General features: G+C 39.1%; 1 protein-coding gene across 1 annotated transcript; it reads left to right on the top strand.

The window, feature by feature from the left end:
• Positions 1 to 12,254: 12,254 nt before the first annotated feature.
• Positions 12,255 to 13,196, top strand: LOC109255735 (olfactory receptor 10G3). The gene has a single exon (XM_019430519.2). The coding sequence runs from the start codon at positions 12,255 to 12,257 to the stop codon at positions 13,194 to 13,196; it is 942 nt and encodes a 313-aa protein (XP_019286064.2).
• The last annotated feature ends 2,965 nt before the right edge of the window (positions 13,197 to 16,161 follow it).

Genomic DNA, 16,161 nt, shown 5'->3' with positions numbered 1-16,161 from the left:
CTTTCAAAGAACCAGTTTCTGGTTAATTGATCTGTTCTGCTTATTTGGTTTAGATAGCATTGATTTCTGCTCGAATCTTTATTTCCTGTCTTCTGGTAGTTTGGGTTTTATTTACTGTTCTTTTTCCAGCTCTTTAAGGTGTAGGGTTATGTTGTGTATCTGAGACCTTTCTTCCCTCTTTAGGAAGGTCTGTATTGACCTTATGACTGCTTTGGTGTGTCCCAGAGGTTTTGGGCTGTGGTGTTATCATTTTTATTGGCTTCCATGTACTTTTTAATTTCCTCTTTAACTTCTTGGTTAGCCCTTTCCTTCTTTAGTAGGATGTTCCTTAGTCTCCAAGTATTTGTTACCTTTCCAAATTTTTTCTTGTGGTTGATTTTGAGTTTCATAGCGTTGTGGTCTGAAAATATGCACAGTATGATCTCAATCTTTTTGTACTTTTTGAGGGCTGATTTTTGTCCTAGAGTGTGGTCTATTCTGGAGAACATTCCATGTGCAGTGGAGAAGAATGTATATTCCACTGCTTTAGGATGAAATGTTCTGAATATATCTGTTAAGTCCATCTGGTCCAGTGTGACATTCAAAGTCATCGTTTCCTTGTTGATTTTCTGTTTAGATGATCTGCCCATTGCTGTAAGTGGGATGTTGAAGTTCCCTACTATTATGGTATTATCAATGAGTTTCTTTATGTTGGTGATTAATTGATTTATATATTTGGGTGTTTCACATTTGGAGCATAAATGTTTACAATTGTTAGGTCTTCTTGGTGGATAGACCCCTTGATTATGATATAATGTCCTTCTTCATCTCTTGTTACAACCTTTATTTTAAAGTCTAGATTCACTGATATATGTATGGCTACTCTGACATTCTTTTGTTGACCATTAGCATGATAGATGCTTCTCCACCCCCTTACTTTCAATCTGAAAGTGTCTTTAGGTCTAAAGTTGGTCTGTTGCAAACAGCATATAGATGGGTCTTGTTTTCTTATCCATTCTGTTACCCTATGTCTTTTGATTGGAGCATTGAGTCCATTGACATTTAGAGTGAGTATTGAAAGATAGGAATTTATTTCCATTATGTTGCTTGTAGAGTTGGAGTTTCTGGTGGTGTTCTCTGGTCCTTTCTAATCTTTGTTGCTTTTGGTATGTGTGTATGTATGTATGTATGTATGTGTATTTTCATCTTTTCTCCCCTGAGAGAGTCCCCCTTAAAATTTCTCACAGGGCTGGTTTAGTGGTCACAAACTCCTTTAATTTTTGTTTGTCTGGGAAACTTTTTATCTCTCCTTCTATTTTGAATGACAGCCTTGCTGGATAAAGAATTCGTGGCTGCATATTTTTCTGATTCAGCACATTGACTATATCCTGCCACACTTGTCTGGCCTGCCAACTTTCTGTGGATAGGTCTGCTGCAAACCTGATTTGTCTTCCCTTGCTGGCTAAGGACTTTTTTTTCGCTTGCTGCTTTCATGATTCTTTTCTTGCCTGAGTATTTTTGAACTTGACTATGATATGCCTTGTTGATGGTTGGTTTTTGTTGAATCTAATGGGAGTCCTCTGTGCTTCCTGGATTTTGATGTCTGTGTTTCCCCAGGTTAGGAAAGTTTTCTGCTATGATTTGCTCACATTACCCTTCTACCCTTTTTCTCTCTCTTCATTTTCTGGGACACCTGTTGTTCCTTTTTAATGAGTCACTGATTTCTCTGATTCTTAAATCATGTTCTTTTGCCTTAGTCTCTTTATCTGCTTCATTATTCTCCATAAGTTTGTCCCCTATATCATTGATTTTCTTCTCTGCCTCATCCATCCTTGCTGCTGTGGCATCCATTCAAGATTGCAGCTCAGTTACAGCATTTTTTATTTCATCCTGACTAGCTTTTACTACTTTAATCTCCACAGAAAGGGATTCTGATCTATTTTTGGCCCCAGCTAGTATTCTTATTATCATGATTCTAAAATCTGGTTCAGACATCTTGTTTGTATCTATGTTGATTAAGTCCCTGGATGTCATTTCTACCTGCTCTTTCTTTTGGGGTGAATCCCTTCATTTCATCATTTTGACAGAAGAAAAGGAATTAATAAAGTAAAAAATTAAAATTAAAAAATTAAAAACAACACACACACAAAATCAAATACATGATGGTAGGTCCTAGGTAGTTTTGGTCTGGTTGTTGAAAGAAGCTTGATAGATTAGAGAAAAAAGGGGGTGGGGGAGAAAAAGGAAAAAAAAGGAAAACGTTTTGAAAATTTGAATAAATGAATACAATGAAATAGAATAAAACGAAATGATGGAAGCAAAATAGAATTTGAAAATTTTACACAAAAGTAAAAAATATAGTAGAAAAAAATTAAAGAAAAATATTTTTAATAAAAATTGAAAATAAAAACTTTTTTCTTTATTCAACAAAAAAAAGAAATGAAAAAAAAGAAAATTGAATAGATGGACTACTGAACAGACTGAAATATGATTGAAATTACATCGTTTTCCCCTAGAAGTCAAACTATGAAGCACTTTATAGTCTGTAAACTAAGCAGGTGGAAAGACTTGTGGTGTTCCTGAAGCATGAGGTTGGCCCAGATGGGCGGGGCTTAGTGTAACAGCTCCGTTCTCCACTGGATGGCGCTGCTTAGCTTACTGGGGTGGATTGTTGTGGCGCCTGTAGGTGTGTATGCGCATGCGCAGGAGAGGTGAAAATGGCATTACCCAACTACCCAGTCTCTAGTATCAGAACTCTGTTCTCCCTGACCAGCAATCACGCACCTGTCCTTTGTCTCCAGCTTCCATCCACTGCCCACTTTTACACTGTCCATAACCAAGCCGTCAGGTTGCCAGGCAGCACCTCCCTCCTGAGTTTTTTCTCAGATGCAGCTGTGTTTCCCAACCCCTCATTTCTGAGGAACTGCAGCTTTGACCCTCTCAGACCTTCTGGGGGAGGGTCTCACTGAGCAATGGCCAGGGACTGGCCCACCCCCAGGAACGTATGCAGGACCGTGTTGCTGCCGATGCCCAGAGACTGCAGCTGGGTGCTAGCCCGCCCCAGAAAAAGTTCACACGATCGTGTAGCAGCAAGATTTCAGGGGTTATGGAAAATCACAGCACACCTGGCATCATGGTGTATAATCTTTTAAAATGCTGCTGAATTCTGCTGCTAGTTTTTCATTGAGGATTTTGCATCAATGTATATATAGAGGACATTGGTTTGTAATTATCTTGTAGTCTTTTTCTGGCTTTGATATCAGGGTAGTGCTGGCCTCATACAGTGAGTTAGTGTTTCCTCCTCTTCAATTTTTTGGAAAAGTTTGAGAAGGATTGGTATTAGTTCTTCTTTAAAATGTTTGGTAGAATTTACCAGTGAAGCCATCTGGTCCAGAGCTTTTCTTTGTTGGAAGATTTTTTTCATTACTTACTTAATTTTTTTATTAGTTATGGGTCTTTTCAGATTCTCTATTTATTCACAAGTTAGTCTTAGCAAGTTTTGTATTTCTAGGAATTCGTTCATTTCATCTAGGTTATCCAATTTTTTGGTATACAATTATTCATAGTACTCCCTTATAATCTGTTTTATTTCTGTAGAAGTAATAGTAATGTCCCCACTTTCTTTACTGGCTTTATAATTTGAGTCTTTTCTCTTTGTTTTAGTCCATCTAGATAAAGTTTGTCCATTTCTTTTATCTTTTCTTTGGTTTCATTGACATTCTCTATTGTTTTTCTATTCTCCTTTTCATTCATCTGTGTTCTAATCTTTTATTATTCCTTTCCTTCTGCTAGGTCTGGGTTTAGTATGTTCTTCTTTTTCTAGATCCTTTAGTTTTAAAAGTACATTGTTGATTGAGATCTTTCTGGTTTTGTTTTGGTTCTGCTTGTTTGTTTAAGTAAACTCTATACCCAATATGGGGCTCCAGCTTGCAACCCTGGGATCAAGAGTTGCATGCTTCTGGTGCCTGGTGACTCAATCAGTTAAGCCCCCAACTCTTGATTTCAGCTCAGGTGATGATCTCATGGTTCATGAGATTGAGCCCTGCATCAAGCTCTGTGCTAGCCTAAGATTCTCTCTCTCTTTCTCTCTGTGTCTCTCTCTCTCTCTCTCTCTCTCTGCCCCTTCCCTGCTCACTCGGTCTCTCTCTCTCTCTCTCAAAATAAATAAATAAACATTAAAAAAAAAAAAGAGTTCCATGCTCTACCAACTGAGCTAGCTATCAGTACCCAGGGATTCTTTTTGTTTTTTAAAGTAAGCACTTATGGCTCTAAGTTTCCCCTTAGCACTACTTTCACTGTGTCCAAAAAGCTTTGGTATGTCATATTGTTTTCATCTTTAAATATTTTCTAAGTTCCTTTGCAATTTCTTCTTTTGTCCATTGGTTGTTTAAAAGTATATTATTTGGGAATGCCTGGCTGGCTCAGTTAGTAGAACATGTGACTCCTGGTCAGAGTCATTAATTCAAGCCACATATTGGGTGTAAAGCTTACTTTAAAAAAAATTGTGTTGGGTCTCAGCCAGTTAGGTGTCTGACTGGCTCAGGTCATGATCTCACAGTTTGTGATTTTGAGCTCTGCATCGGGCTCCCTGCTGTCAGTGCATATCCCACTTCAGATCCTCTGTACCCCCTCTCACTCTGTGCCTCCCCTGCTCATGTTCGCTCTCTCTCTCTCTCAAAAATAAACATTTTTTTAAAAGTGTGTTTAATTTCAACAATATTGTAGATTTTCCAGTTTTCCTTTTATTAACTTCTAACAATCTCATTATAGTCAGAGAACATATTTTGTAGCATGTCTATTTTTTGTTGTTGTTAATTTTTTTTTAACGTTTATTTATTTTTGAGACAGAGAGAGACAGAGCATGAATGGGGGAGGGTCACAGAGAGAAGGAGACACAGAATCCGAAACAGGCTCCAGGCTCTGAGCTGTCAGCACAGAGCCCGAAGCGGGGCTCGAACCCACGGACCGTGAGATCATGACCTGAGCCGAAGTCGGCCGCTTAACCGACTGAGCCACCCAGGCGCCCCGCATGTCTATTTTTTTAAATACATTGAGACTTAATCTGTGGCCTAATATGTGGTCTATCCTGAAAAATGTCCCATGTGCACTTAAGAATGTGTATTCTGTTTTTGGGTAGAATATTCTGTATATCTCTGTTAGGTCTAGTTGGCTTATTGTTGTTTAAGTCCTTTATTTCCTTATCTTTTGTTGTTCTATCCATTGTGGGTGGTATATTGAAGTCTCCAACTATTATTGTAGATCTATCTATCTCTCCTTTCAATCCATCAGGTTTTGCTTCATATATTTCGATCTGTCATTAGCTGTGTAAACACTAATCATTGTTATATCTTCTTGTTGTGTTGAATCTTTTACCATGTAATGTCCTTATTTGTCCCTTGTAACTTTTTTGTATTTAATCTGTTTGGTCTGGTGTTAGTATAGTTACTCCTGTTCTCTTTTGGCTACTATTTGCATGGAATATCTTTTTCTGTCCTTTCGCTTTCAGCCTGTTTGTGTCTTTGGATCTCAAGTGAGTCTCTTACAGACACATATAATTGGATCATGTGTTTTTTATCTGTTCTGCCAGTCTGTCTTTGATTGGGAAGTTTAACCATTTGCGTTTAAAGTAATTACTGATAAGGAAGGACTTCTGTCATTGAAATTTATGTGAAATTCAAATGTCAGTGTCCACAAATGAAGTTTTATGTAATACAGCCATGCCCATTTTATGTGTATCGTTTATGGCCACTTCTATGTACAATGGCAGACTTGAATAGTTACAACAGAGACTGTATGGTCCTCATGGCCAAAAATATGATCTGGCTTTTCCGGAAAAAGTTCACCAACCTCTACTCTAGACATTTCAATTCCAAGGCAACTTAGGAGCTATAGAGATCACCACAAAAGCCTGCAGGCAGGTGAAACAGATCACATTTAAGGTATTCTCTGAAGACCTAGACCATCTCTAGACATTTGAGGGGAAAAAAAATGGAAAGGGGGGTTCAGAGAATTCCAAAGATCAGACTAGCAGAAAATAAGTAAGACCAATCTCAAAGTATTCAAAAACACAGAACCAAGAAATATTAATAAAAATCATTGCTCAGTGAACATCACTTATGGTATTATATATGACAGCTAGATGACAGATTGGATGACTTTCCATGTTCCTCTACCCTGAGAGTCTGTTTCTCCTACACTATCAGATCTATGTTAGCACCTTAGTAATTCTAACATATGACTTTCATAAAGTGTGAATGTGCCAATAAGAAGATATCATTGACCAGTAACAACCACACTAGCTTTTTTTTCTCTCCAAATTTCTTTTTTTTTTGGAAGAGTAAAGAAATCACAGACATAAAATCAACAACAAGCCTTATTAAGCCCCACAGATTTTGTCCCTGCCAATGTTACAAAATTGGGAAAAGCTGGAAACTAAGGGGGTATCCCAGGAAACAAACCAAGATACTGGTCTTGGCTTATCATAGGGATCCCATTACAATAGTCCCCAAGCTGCAAGTCTCACACACTGTAATTGACTCTAGAGAAAATAAAAGAAGTAACAGAACACAAGAGAGACCAACCTTAGCAATTACTTTCAGTGGAGGCCAAAACTCTTCCCCCACTTAATAAGGCAACTGGAAGAGGACGTCTACAAATAAACGAGCAAATAAATCAGGTTTCAGTAATTTGGTCCTTCACTTTGTTCCAACCAGAACTGACTATTCAGGTCTTCTGTCATGGGCCCTTCACCACAAAATCTGCTGACTCTGTGGGATCCAAAGCCACTGAAATCTCTCTAGGAACAGATTTATATACCTTATCTCAGATTGAAAAAGGAGTTTCTGTGGATACTGGAACCACCAGGTGAAGCACCTGCCCCCAAGTAGCGCCTGCCATTGTTCTATCCCATTTTCCAGAATTAAACATCACTTACAAGATCACTGGTGCAAAGAAGTTCTTAAAAGAGAGGAAGATATTCTCAAATATAGATGAACACAAAGTTTCAGATATATATAAATGTTCAGTCCAAACACCATGCGAAGGATTTCTCCACACTCAGTCACTTCATCTCTCAATGTCTTCCCTTGTCTAATCATTCAATATATGTTTCTTTATGCTCTCACAGAAAGACTATGCAGCTACCATTTAGCTACTTTATATCAAGATAACACTATTTCCACAAGACTTGTATTGGCTACAATTCATCCAAAGCTACCTTTCTTAAGAGGTTCATTCACTGCCTGGATTGCATACCAACCAGAGAAGGTAAGAGTATCTTAGAGTTCTGTGGTGGTTCCATCTCTGCACCTTGCTGTTTGTTCCTTATCAGATCCCTCCCCCCACCCTTAAGGCAGTTTCTTTGCCCAAAATGTGAAGGATGGATATGAATAAAATTGTAATCTGATTTCTATGTTAGTGAGTATGTTACATGCTTCAAACTCATTACTCTAATAAGGGTTTTATGTTAATGGAAATGTTTTTGAGTTTTGGGTTTTTTAATATTTATTTTGAGAGAGAGAGAGAGAGAGAGAGGGAGAGAGAGGTGAGCAGGGGAGGGGAAGAGAGAAGGAGAGAGAGAATCCTAGGCAGGCTCCACATTCTCAATGCAGAGCCAGACATGGGGCTTGATATCATGAACCATGAGATCATGACCTTAGCTGAAATCAAAAGTTGGATGCTTAACCGACTGAGCCAGGTGCTCAGCATTAATAGAAATGCTTTATCTCCTTTCTCAGACTTAGTAATTCCAAATTTTCTCATGTCATTATATGTGTTCATTCCAATGTTATTCCTCTAAATAATTTTACAATTTATATGTCTTATTGTAAAATTCAGAAAATGGCAGCAGATCATCTAAATTTTCTAAATATTTGAGATGCTTTTTACAAACTAAAAGAAAGTCTAATCTGATTTAGTTGTATTAAAAAACTGTTTTTTAAATATGTATTTATTTCATGGCCATTTGAGAGATAGGTGACTAGAGTTAGGTATGTATTTGGGACCAGAATTAAGCAAAAGTCATCTGCTGAAATGGGGTCAAGACTGTGCCCTTTATCTCCTTAGAAAAGATACCTGATCCCCTGGGCAAATCAGTCACTAGCAAATTTTTAATGATCAAATTTATAGATGTGTAATCATTTTGTGATCTACTAATGATTCCCATATCTTTCTTATAACATGCATGTACTAAATAACTTTTCATATTTGGTATCATATCACAATTCAAAAACATACTGCATCAGGGCTCCTGGGTAGCTCAGTCTGTTAAGTATCCCACTCAGACTCAGGTCATGATCTCACAGTTCATGAGTTTGAGGTCTGCATCAGGCTATGTGCTGACAGATTCTCTGTCTCCCTCTCTGTCTGCCCCTCCCCTGCTTCCTCTCTCTCTTTCTCTCTCTCTCAAAAATAAATAAATAAACATAAAAGAAAAGCATCCTGCATCAATACCTTCACAGTCGAAATCTCTGTAAAATGAAAATACTGCTAAGCCCCCATGCAATGATCTACTTCCCAAAGACATGCTCAGTGCACTAGAGTCCCAGACAGAAAGGAGATGGTCCACTTCACAGATTCATAGTAAGAAATATTAACTCTTGTTTAACTTTAAAACTTGCACTTAATTCTACATCTAGGTTTAGAAATAGAGCAGCAGCTCCCATTTAGAGTCTTTGACAGAATAAACCATCAAACTCTTAAAATTGTTACTCAGATCACAGACAAAGCTATGGCCTCAGGACACCAGGATTAACATTGCCAGTGAATTTTGAAAACTTCTAATGATTTAAAATCCTGAAATAACCCAAAATAATTTAGTAAATCATATTATTTGTAGGAAAAAAATGTTAAGTAAAATGTAGAAAGAATACTGAACTGGAGGGGCGCCTGGGTGACTCAGTCAGTTGAGCATTCAACTTCAGCTCAGGTCATGATCTCGCAGTTTATGAGTTTGAGCCCCACGTTGGGCTCTGTGCTGATAGCTCAGAGCCTGGAGCCTGCTTCAGGTTCTGTGTCTCCCTCTCTCTCTGCCCCTCCCTGCTCATGCTTGCTTGCTCTCTCTCTCTCTCTCTCTCAAAAATAAACATTAAATTTTTTAAAGGAATACTGAACTTAAAACCATAAAATCTAGTTGGGGTCCTTACTCTTGCACCATACAGCTATAGGACTCCTCTGTCATTTATCTCCTCTGAGGATCATGACAGCACTACACAGATGTAAAATACCATTGTTCTGTGAGTTCATATCACCCTAGTCCATGGAGGTTTCATCCATGTCCTGTTCCTTTCTCCTTGTGCCATGTTCTTCTCTCTCTCCTTCCCTGCAGTTTTATTATTGAAATGATTGAATGTGTCTCAGAGCCACATCTGGGATATTAATGAATCAGAGCAAGCAGAAGTGTGTTCATCCAGTAAATACCAAGCTTCATTCTTGGAGACCTATGATAATGGCAGTACCACAAGGAAGACGGTCGTAACAGATCTGAGGCGAAAAGGAAATTGTCCCATTTATTATCTTTATAGCTAAATGAGGGAAAACTTGTTAAAGAAATGGAGGAAATTTTCATTGCAACTGGAATGAGAGCACACCTAATAAGGACAGTATTACAAATAAGACTACATCCCATCCCCTCATCGTTCCCATTAAGATGGGTCTAGGCACCTGGCTGGCTCAGTCAGTAGGGCATGCAACTCTTCATCTTGGCATCATGAGTTCAAGCCCCACATTGGGCATAGATCTTGCTTTAAAAAAATTAGGGAAAGAAAAAAAGATGGATCTAAAATCTAAGGGCAAGGTAATGAAATACTATTCTCTCTGAATGAAAACAAGAATCAGCATACCCTGTGTGGACTGGAATTCCCTATTTACAGCAAATTTCCCCAAAGAAATAACAGTTCCTAGAGAGTAACTCAAAGAACAGAGAACATTCCCTAATGCAAACAGGAAAACAGTATGGAAAACAAAAGAGAAAAAATGACTAGGGAAATTAAATTTAGGAAGAAAATTAATAAAGTAAAACTTTATCAATGTAACCCCACTACTTCCTGAAAAAAAATATTGTATCTGAAGGCAAGATTAAAGAATACTTCTAGATAAACGTACTGTGTAATTCACCAGGTATAACTCATTGAGTTATACCTATCACAGCCTCAATTAAGTGTGCCCCATCATAGTTTCTTTGCTCTGATTCAAAACTTAGAAATATGCATCCGATTCCTAACTTGATTTCCCGAGATCTTAATATTAGTAAGTGGTTGCCCTGGGTAGTAAATACACTATTTCAGTCATGGGAATGAGATCTCCCACTGTAAATTATCAAATTGGCTGTTTGGTTTACAAGTCATTCTCTCAGGTATTGAATAACATGAATTGGTTTCCCAGTGTTGATTCCTCTAAGGAGACCTGACCAAATCAGGCTTCTAAATCTGCAGAGTTTAACATCAGATTTCTGTGACCCCGGGGAACTATAGCATCCTACAACAAGCACCAGAGAAACTACCTGAACTCATTCAGGCCAGGGCTGCTGGGGGGCTGTTATGAATTTCTCAAGGAAACTTGTAACCCTCTGCAGTTCCTAAAACTGGGAAATGGAAGGAATGGGCCTGTTTTTGTAACTCTGACTTCCAGAAGAGCTCTGTAGTCAACTTTTGAAGTTCAGCCATCACTGTTTTTAAATATTTTTTTTGAAAAATCACAACTGCTGTTCCATTCACTTGCAAAAAAAAAAAAACCAAAACAACAATATGACGGGTAGAATGATTTACTGGTGCCTTTTTAAAATTCTATAAGAGATGGTAAAATAATGAGGGCTAAGCTTTGACAGGGCATGGATATAGCAGTTTTAAAATTAAGTGTTTTTTTTTTTTAAGTTAAGTGTTTAATGTAAGGGTTGAGTATAACTACCCACCCTTGGTCACTATGTGTCAGAATTGGGTCCAGAGTTTTGTTCCCCATCCTCATAACCTCAATAAGGAAATGAAAACCCAACAGAGCTGTGAAACTTTTCTCAGAGCCAAGAAGCAAGCTGATGACCCAGATTCATTACAATATTAACATTTAGGGTTTCCAGCCAGCAGCAGGACCATCTGTACATAATGTCTTTCTCAAAGGTTGTCACTTCCCTGCTCTTCACATTCATTTGAGCCAAAGCACAAGAGTGAAGCTGGAGGGAATTATTAATCAGAGAGTTCCTGACTTCTCTGTTAATCTCACTCTCTTCCTTCTGAGTGGATGTGAATCATTCCAGAGCAAAATCAATGAATCAATCCATTTCAATTTCTTGGACATACCACCTCAACCCATAAGCTTAGATATTAGCGAATTGTACAACTGGTGAGTTTTAAAAGCTCATTAATCAACCTTTTTCTTTAGGTGGGAAATGCCAATCAAGAGGTTGGACCAAAAACTTAAAATAACTCTTCCACACTGAGAGCCATTTGCCCTGCTCTTCTCTCATCCTCTCCAGTCATCCTTGCTTTTTCTCTCATCTCTGATGTCTCACTACAGACATCCCTCTTTGCTTCCTTTTCTCCTCTCTTTCTTTACTGTGTTCCAAGGCCACACTATTATATACAAAGAAACAAAATACATAGCAGCAAGTACCAACTGTAACTTTATTTACATGCTTACAGCCTCATGGACTTCCTTTCATTGTAAAGAACTTGGAGAGTAGACTCACACAGCATCAAGATATGTCACATACAACTAGCCATTTAATCACAATTGTGTTCCGTTCTTTCTACTACAAATGGGTACAAAGAATTTTCTCATTCCCTTTCTGCATACTCCCCACTCTACGTATAAGTTTATGTACTGGCACGATAAGAATGAGTCAGTGGATTCTGGAGGTTAAAGTGGCAGAGCATCTAACAAAACAAGTGTCTTTTCCCACACATGTTGCTTCCAGTAAACCCTTAATCTTTGGCAAAAGTGTTCCAGGTACAAACTCCTAGGAGCAAGCTTTTTCTGTAAAAGCCCGGAGAATAAATATTTTAGGCTTTTCAGGACAAATGCAACTACTTAACTCTGCCATCATAGCACCAAAGCAGCTACAGACAACACATAAGTAAATGAGCATGGCTGTGTTCCAATAAAACTGTATTTACTAAATAGGCCATCTCCTGCCATAAAGCATACTTCTCCCTATCTGTCATCTCCCCCACATAAAGAAACTTCTCCATCATTGTCCTTCATTTTTTACAAGCTCTTTCTCTAGTTTTTCCTCACTTCCATGCTAACTCTTCTCTTGTCCATTCTCTAGGTAAAATCTCCAGAGGATGGAAAGAGTCAACAGCACATCGTTGACTGAGTTCATTCTCACAGGAATTCCCTACCCACTCAGACTAAGGACATTTCTGTTTGTGTTCTTTTTGCTAATCTACATCCTGACTCAGCTGGGAAACCTGCTCATTCTAGTCACTGTCTGGGTAGACCCGCAGCTCCATGCCCGTCCCATGTACATCTTTCTTGGTGTTCTCTCCGTCATTGACATGGGCATCTCTACCATCATTGTCCCCCGCCTCATGATGAGCTTCACTCTAGGCATCAAACCCATCTCCTTTGGCGGCTGTGTTGCTCAACTCTATTTCTATCACTTTTTGGGCAGCACCCAGTGCTTCCTCTATACCCTGATGGCCTACGATAGGTACCTGGCAATATGCCAACCCCTGCGCTACCATATTCTCATGAATGCTAAGTTGAGTACCTTGCTTGTGACTGGAGCTTGGGTGGCAGGATCCATCCATGGGGCCCTCCAGGCTATCCTAACCTTCCGTCTGCCCTACTGTGGGCCAAACCAGGTAGATTACTTCTTCTGTGACATCCCTGCAGTTTTGAGGCTAGCCTGTACTGATACAACAGTCAACGAGCAGGTGACCTTTGTGGACATTGGGGTGGTGGTTGCCACTTGTTTCTCCCTGATCCTCCTCTCCTATGTACAGATCACTCAGGCCATCCTGAGAATCCGCACAACTGATGGGCGGCGCCGAGCTTTTTCAACCTGTGGGGCCCACGTAACCGTGGTAACCGTGTACTATGTGCCCTGTGCCTTCATCTACCTGAGGCCTGAAACCAACAGCCCCCTGGATGGGGCAGCTGCCTTATTTCCCACAGCTATCACTCCTTTCCTCAACCCCCTCATCTACACTCTGCGGAACCAAGAGGTAAAGCTGGCCCTGAAGAGAATGATAGGAGGCCCTGGGACTAAGAGTGAGGTTTGAAAGTGTCTGTCCCCCACTGGTGAAACCTTCAGTTTATCCTAATGCTTACATTTCAGTGAAGTTTTCTTTATTATTTTTCTCTTTTATGTAGCCATATAATATCAATACAATAAGATCAAACACAGTTTTAAGTAAAATACCATTTTCTAGCAGTTCCTTGGTATCCCCTTCAGACAAACAACCTCAGCTACTCCAACAGTAGAAAGTGAGACTAAAGTCACTCAAAAGCTGGCACACTTCCACATCCAGAGAACTGACAGAACAAAAGCACCTAATGGGCTTTTCAGCCTCTAGACTTACATTGGCCAAGCTTAAGAAGGACTATAGTTCTTTTGATGGAAGAATGTTCCTCTGTTCTGTTCCAATTGGATATTAACTTCAACAGCTAATGCTAGAAGAAAAACTATAGATGCCGTGCTACATGCATGTTAACAGGCCTGGCTCTTGGGACCTCCTGAGGTCATCATAGGATGTGGGGAGGAACTAAAGTGCTTCCTCTTCCTTGCCTGCTGAAGAAATAACACTCCTCTTAAACCGGTGTTTTCACAAACCAAACCAAATTAAACAATACCTCCTCAGCAAAAAGGCAATGAAGTCTTTTCAAATGTCTCAATAATAAATTCCCCCACGCCAAAAAGTAAAGCTCAATATGAAATTTCCCATTGAAAGAAAATAGGGCAGGCACCTGGCTGGCTCAGTTGGTAGAGTTCATGGCTCTTGATCTCAGGGGTTGTGAGTTTGAGCCCCCATTGGATGTAGCTATGGCTTAAATAAATAACACAATAGGACAATTAACCAGGGAACCGAAATACTTTTCCCAAATGAGTATTTCATATCCATTTAGATTTGTGAGCTTGACAAGCTTTCATTAAGTTAGCTGGGGCCTAATCAATGTGGGCAAACTTGGTGCGGTATCTGTTGTTTCAATCCCTTCACACCTCCAATCTTATTCTGTTGTGATTCTGCCTCATTCTCCAGCTTTTCATAGTGGATGGTTGCTTATCCATGTGATAAATGATATCATGTTATCTATAAAACAAAGTCTCTTGGGCATAGCCGAGAGCAGTTTGGGCATGTAAATGTTCATTTCCAAAGGAAATTAGGTTCACCTAATTGATATAGGAGACAAAAAAACTAACCATTCTCCTTTGGATGAAGCTGACTGACACAATTTTTCAGCATTTTGTTCACAAAACAAACAATATACTGGATATCAACTCCCTTACACTAAAACATTACTTCTGAAATCTTAGTCTTTCAAAATATTTAATAAATAAAATGACTAAACTGTGAATTACAAAAATAAACTTAGAGCTACAGCTGATAAACCAAAAATATTTCCAAAGGCTATTATACATCTTGCTCCTATTTTCCCAGGTGCCTAGCACAATGGTTATCATACCTGTTGTTTTAACAATTAATCAACATTAATAAATGAGAATAATAAAAAATTATTTTTTAAAAATCAAATAACATTAAAATGATCTGTAAGTGTATAATAAAAATACAGATCAAAATGGAGTAATTCTGAGGCAAATATTTGTGGGGTTTTTGAATTTCTTTTAACATTTATTTATGTTTGAGACAGAGACAGAGCACAAGTGGGGGAGGAGCAGAGAGAGAGAGGGAGACACAGAATTGGAAGCAGGCTCCAGGCTCTGAGCTGTCCGCACAGAGCCCACCACGGGACTCAAACTCACAAACTGTGAGATCATGACCTGAGCCAAAGTTGGATGCTCAACCAAATGAGCCACCCAGGTGCCCCACATTTGTTTAAAAAGTAGACTGGACTCTACTATGAATTTGTTAAATTAACCTGTATTAAGTGGAGCACAGGATGGTGGATGGTAATTTGTAGTACAACAGACTACAAGAGGATTGAAATAGAGAACTTTATCACTCACAGGTCCTGGAAGAATTACCCAGCATGCCTCAAGGAGTCACATGGGAGATCAAGGCAGAAAACAGAGGCAGGACCTGGGGCACATGTCTTTTTTCAGGTCAGTAGGTGGAATGTTTTGGGGTTCCTAGACTAAAGCCAGATTAATCAAACCAAAAGAGCAGGATTTTAGTAAGCCACAGAGGACTCTTATCTAAAGGATACATAAGGGGGAATTCCTGGGTGACTTAGGTAGTTGACCATTGGACTTTGGCTCAGGTCATGATCTCATGGTTCATGGATTCGAGTCCCATATCAGGCTCTTCACTGGTGGCACAGAGCCTCTGTCTCTCGGCCCCTCCCCAGCTCAAGTGCTCTCTCTCTCATTCTCTCTCTCCCTCTCTCTCCCTCTTAAAAATAAACATTTATTAAAACTTTAAAAAATAAATGACACATAAGAGGAAGCTGCTAGGAGACAGGGGAGACTGTCGATCACAAGGGCTGTTGGGAAAGTCATATCAGGAACTTACATTTCCTTGTGGCTCTGAGGCTGCTATCCAAGGCATGAGCTTGCAGGAAGGACTAACGTCAGTTTAAGATTCCTGTGGGCTTCTTGGCTGTTGTACAGTAGGATGAACAATGGTGCAGGCACTATGGAAAACAGTATGGGGGTTCCTAAAAAAATTAAAAGTAGAATTACCAAATGACTCAGAAATTCCATTTCTGGGTACATACCCAAAACAATTGAAATTTGGGTCTCCAAGAGATATTTGTACACCCATGTTCATCACTGCATTATTCTCAATAGCCAAAAGTGTCCATTGATGGATGACTGGATAAACAAAATGTGATATACACATACATTGGAATATTATACAGCCTTTTAAAAGGAGGTAATTCTGACACATGCTACAACATGGATAAATCTTTAAGATATTATGCTAGGTGAAATGAGCCAGTCACAAAAAGACAAATACTGTATGATTTCATTTAAATGAATTCCTAGAATAGTCAAATTCATAGAGATAGAAAGTAGAAAGTGGTTGCCGGGGGCTGAGGAGAGGGGAGAGTGGGGAGTTGTTGTTT

Source organism: Panthera pardus, unplaced genomic scaffold, assembly GCF_024362965.1.
Source record: "Panthera pardus isolate Hobbes unplaced genomic scaffold, ASM2436296v1 HiC_scaffold_24, whole genome shotgun sequence".
Lineage (NCBI taxonomy): Eukaryota > Metazoa > Chordata > Mammalia > Carnivora > Felidae > Panthera > Panthera pardus.
This window is presented reverse-complemented; position numbering and strand designations above follow the sequence as displayed.

Coding starts and splice junctions, on each gene's coding strand:
- LOC109255735 (XM_019430519.2), top strand. CDS start 12,255: ATGGAAAGAGTCAACAGCACATCGTTGACTGAGTTCATTCTCACAGGA.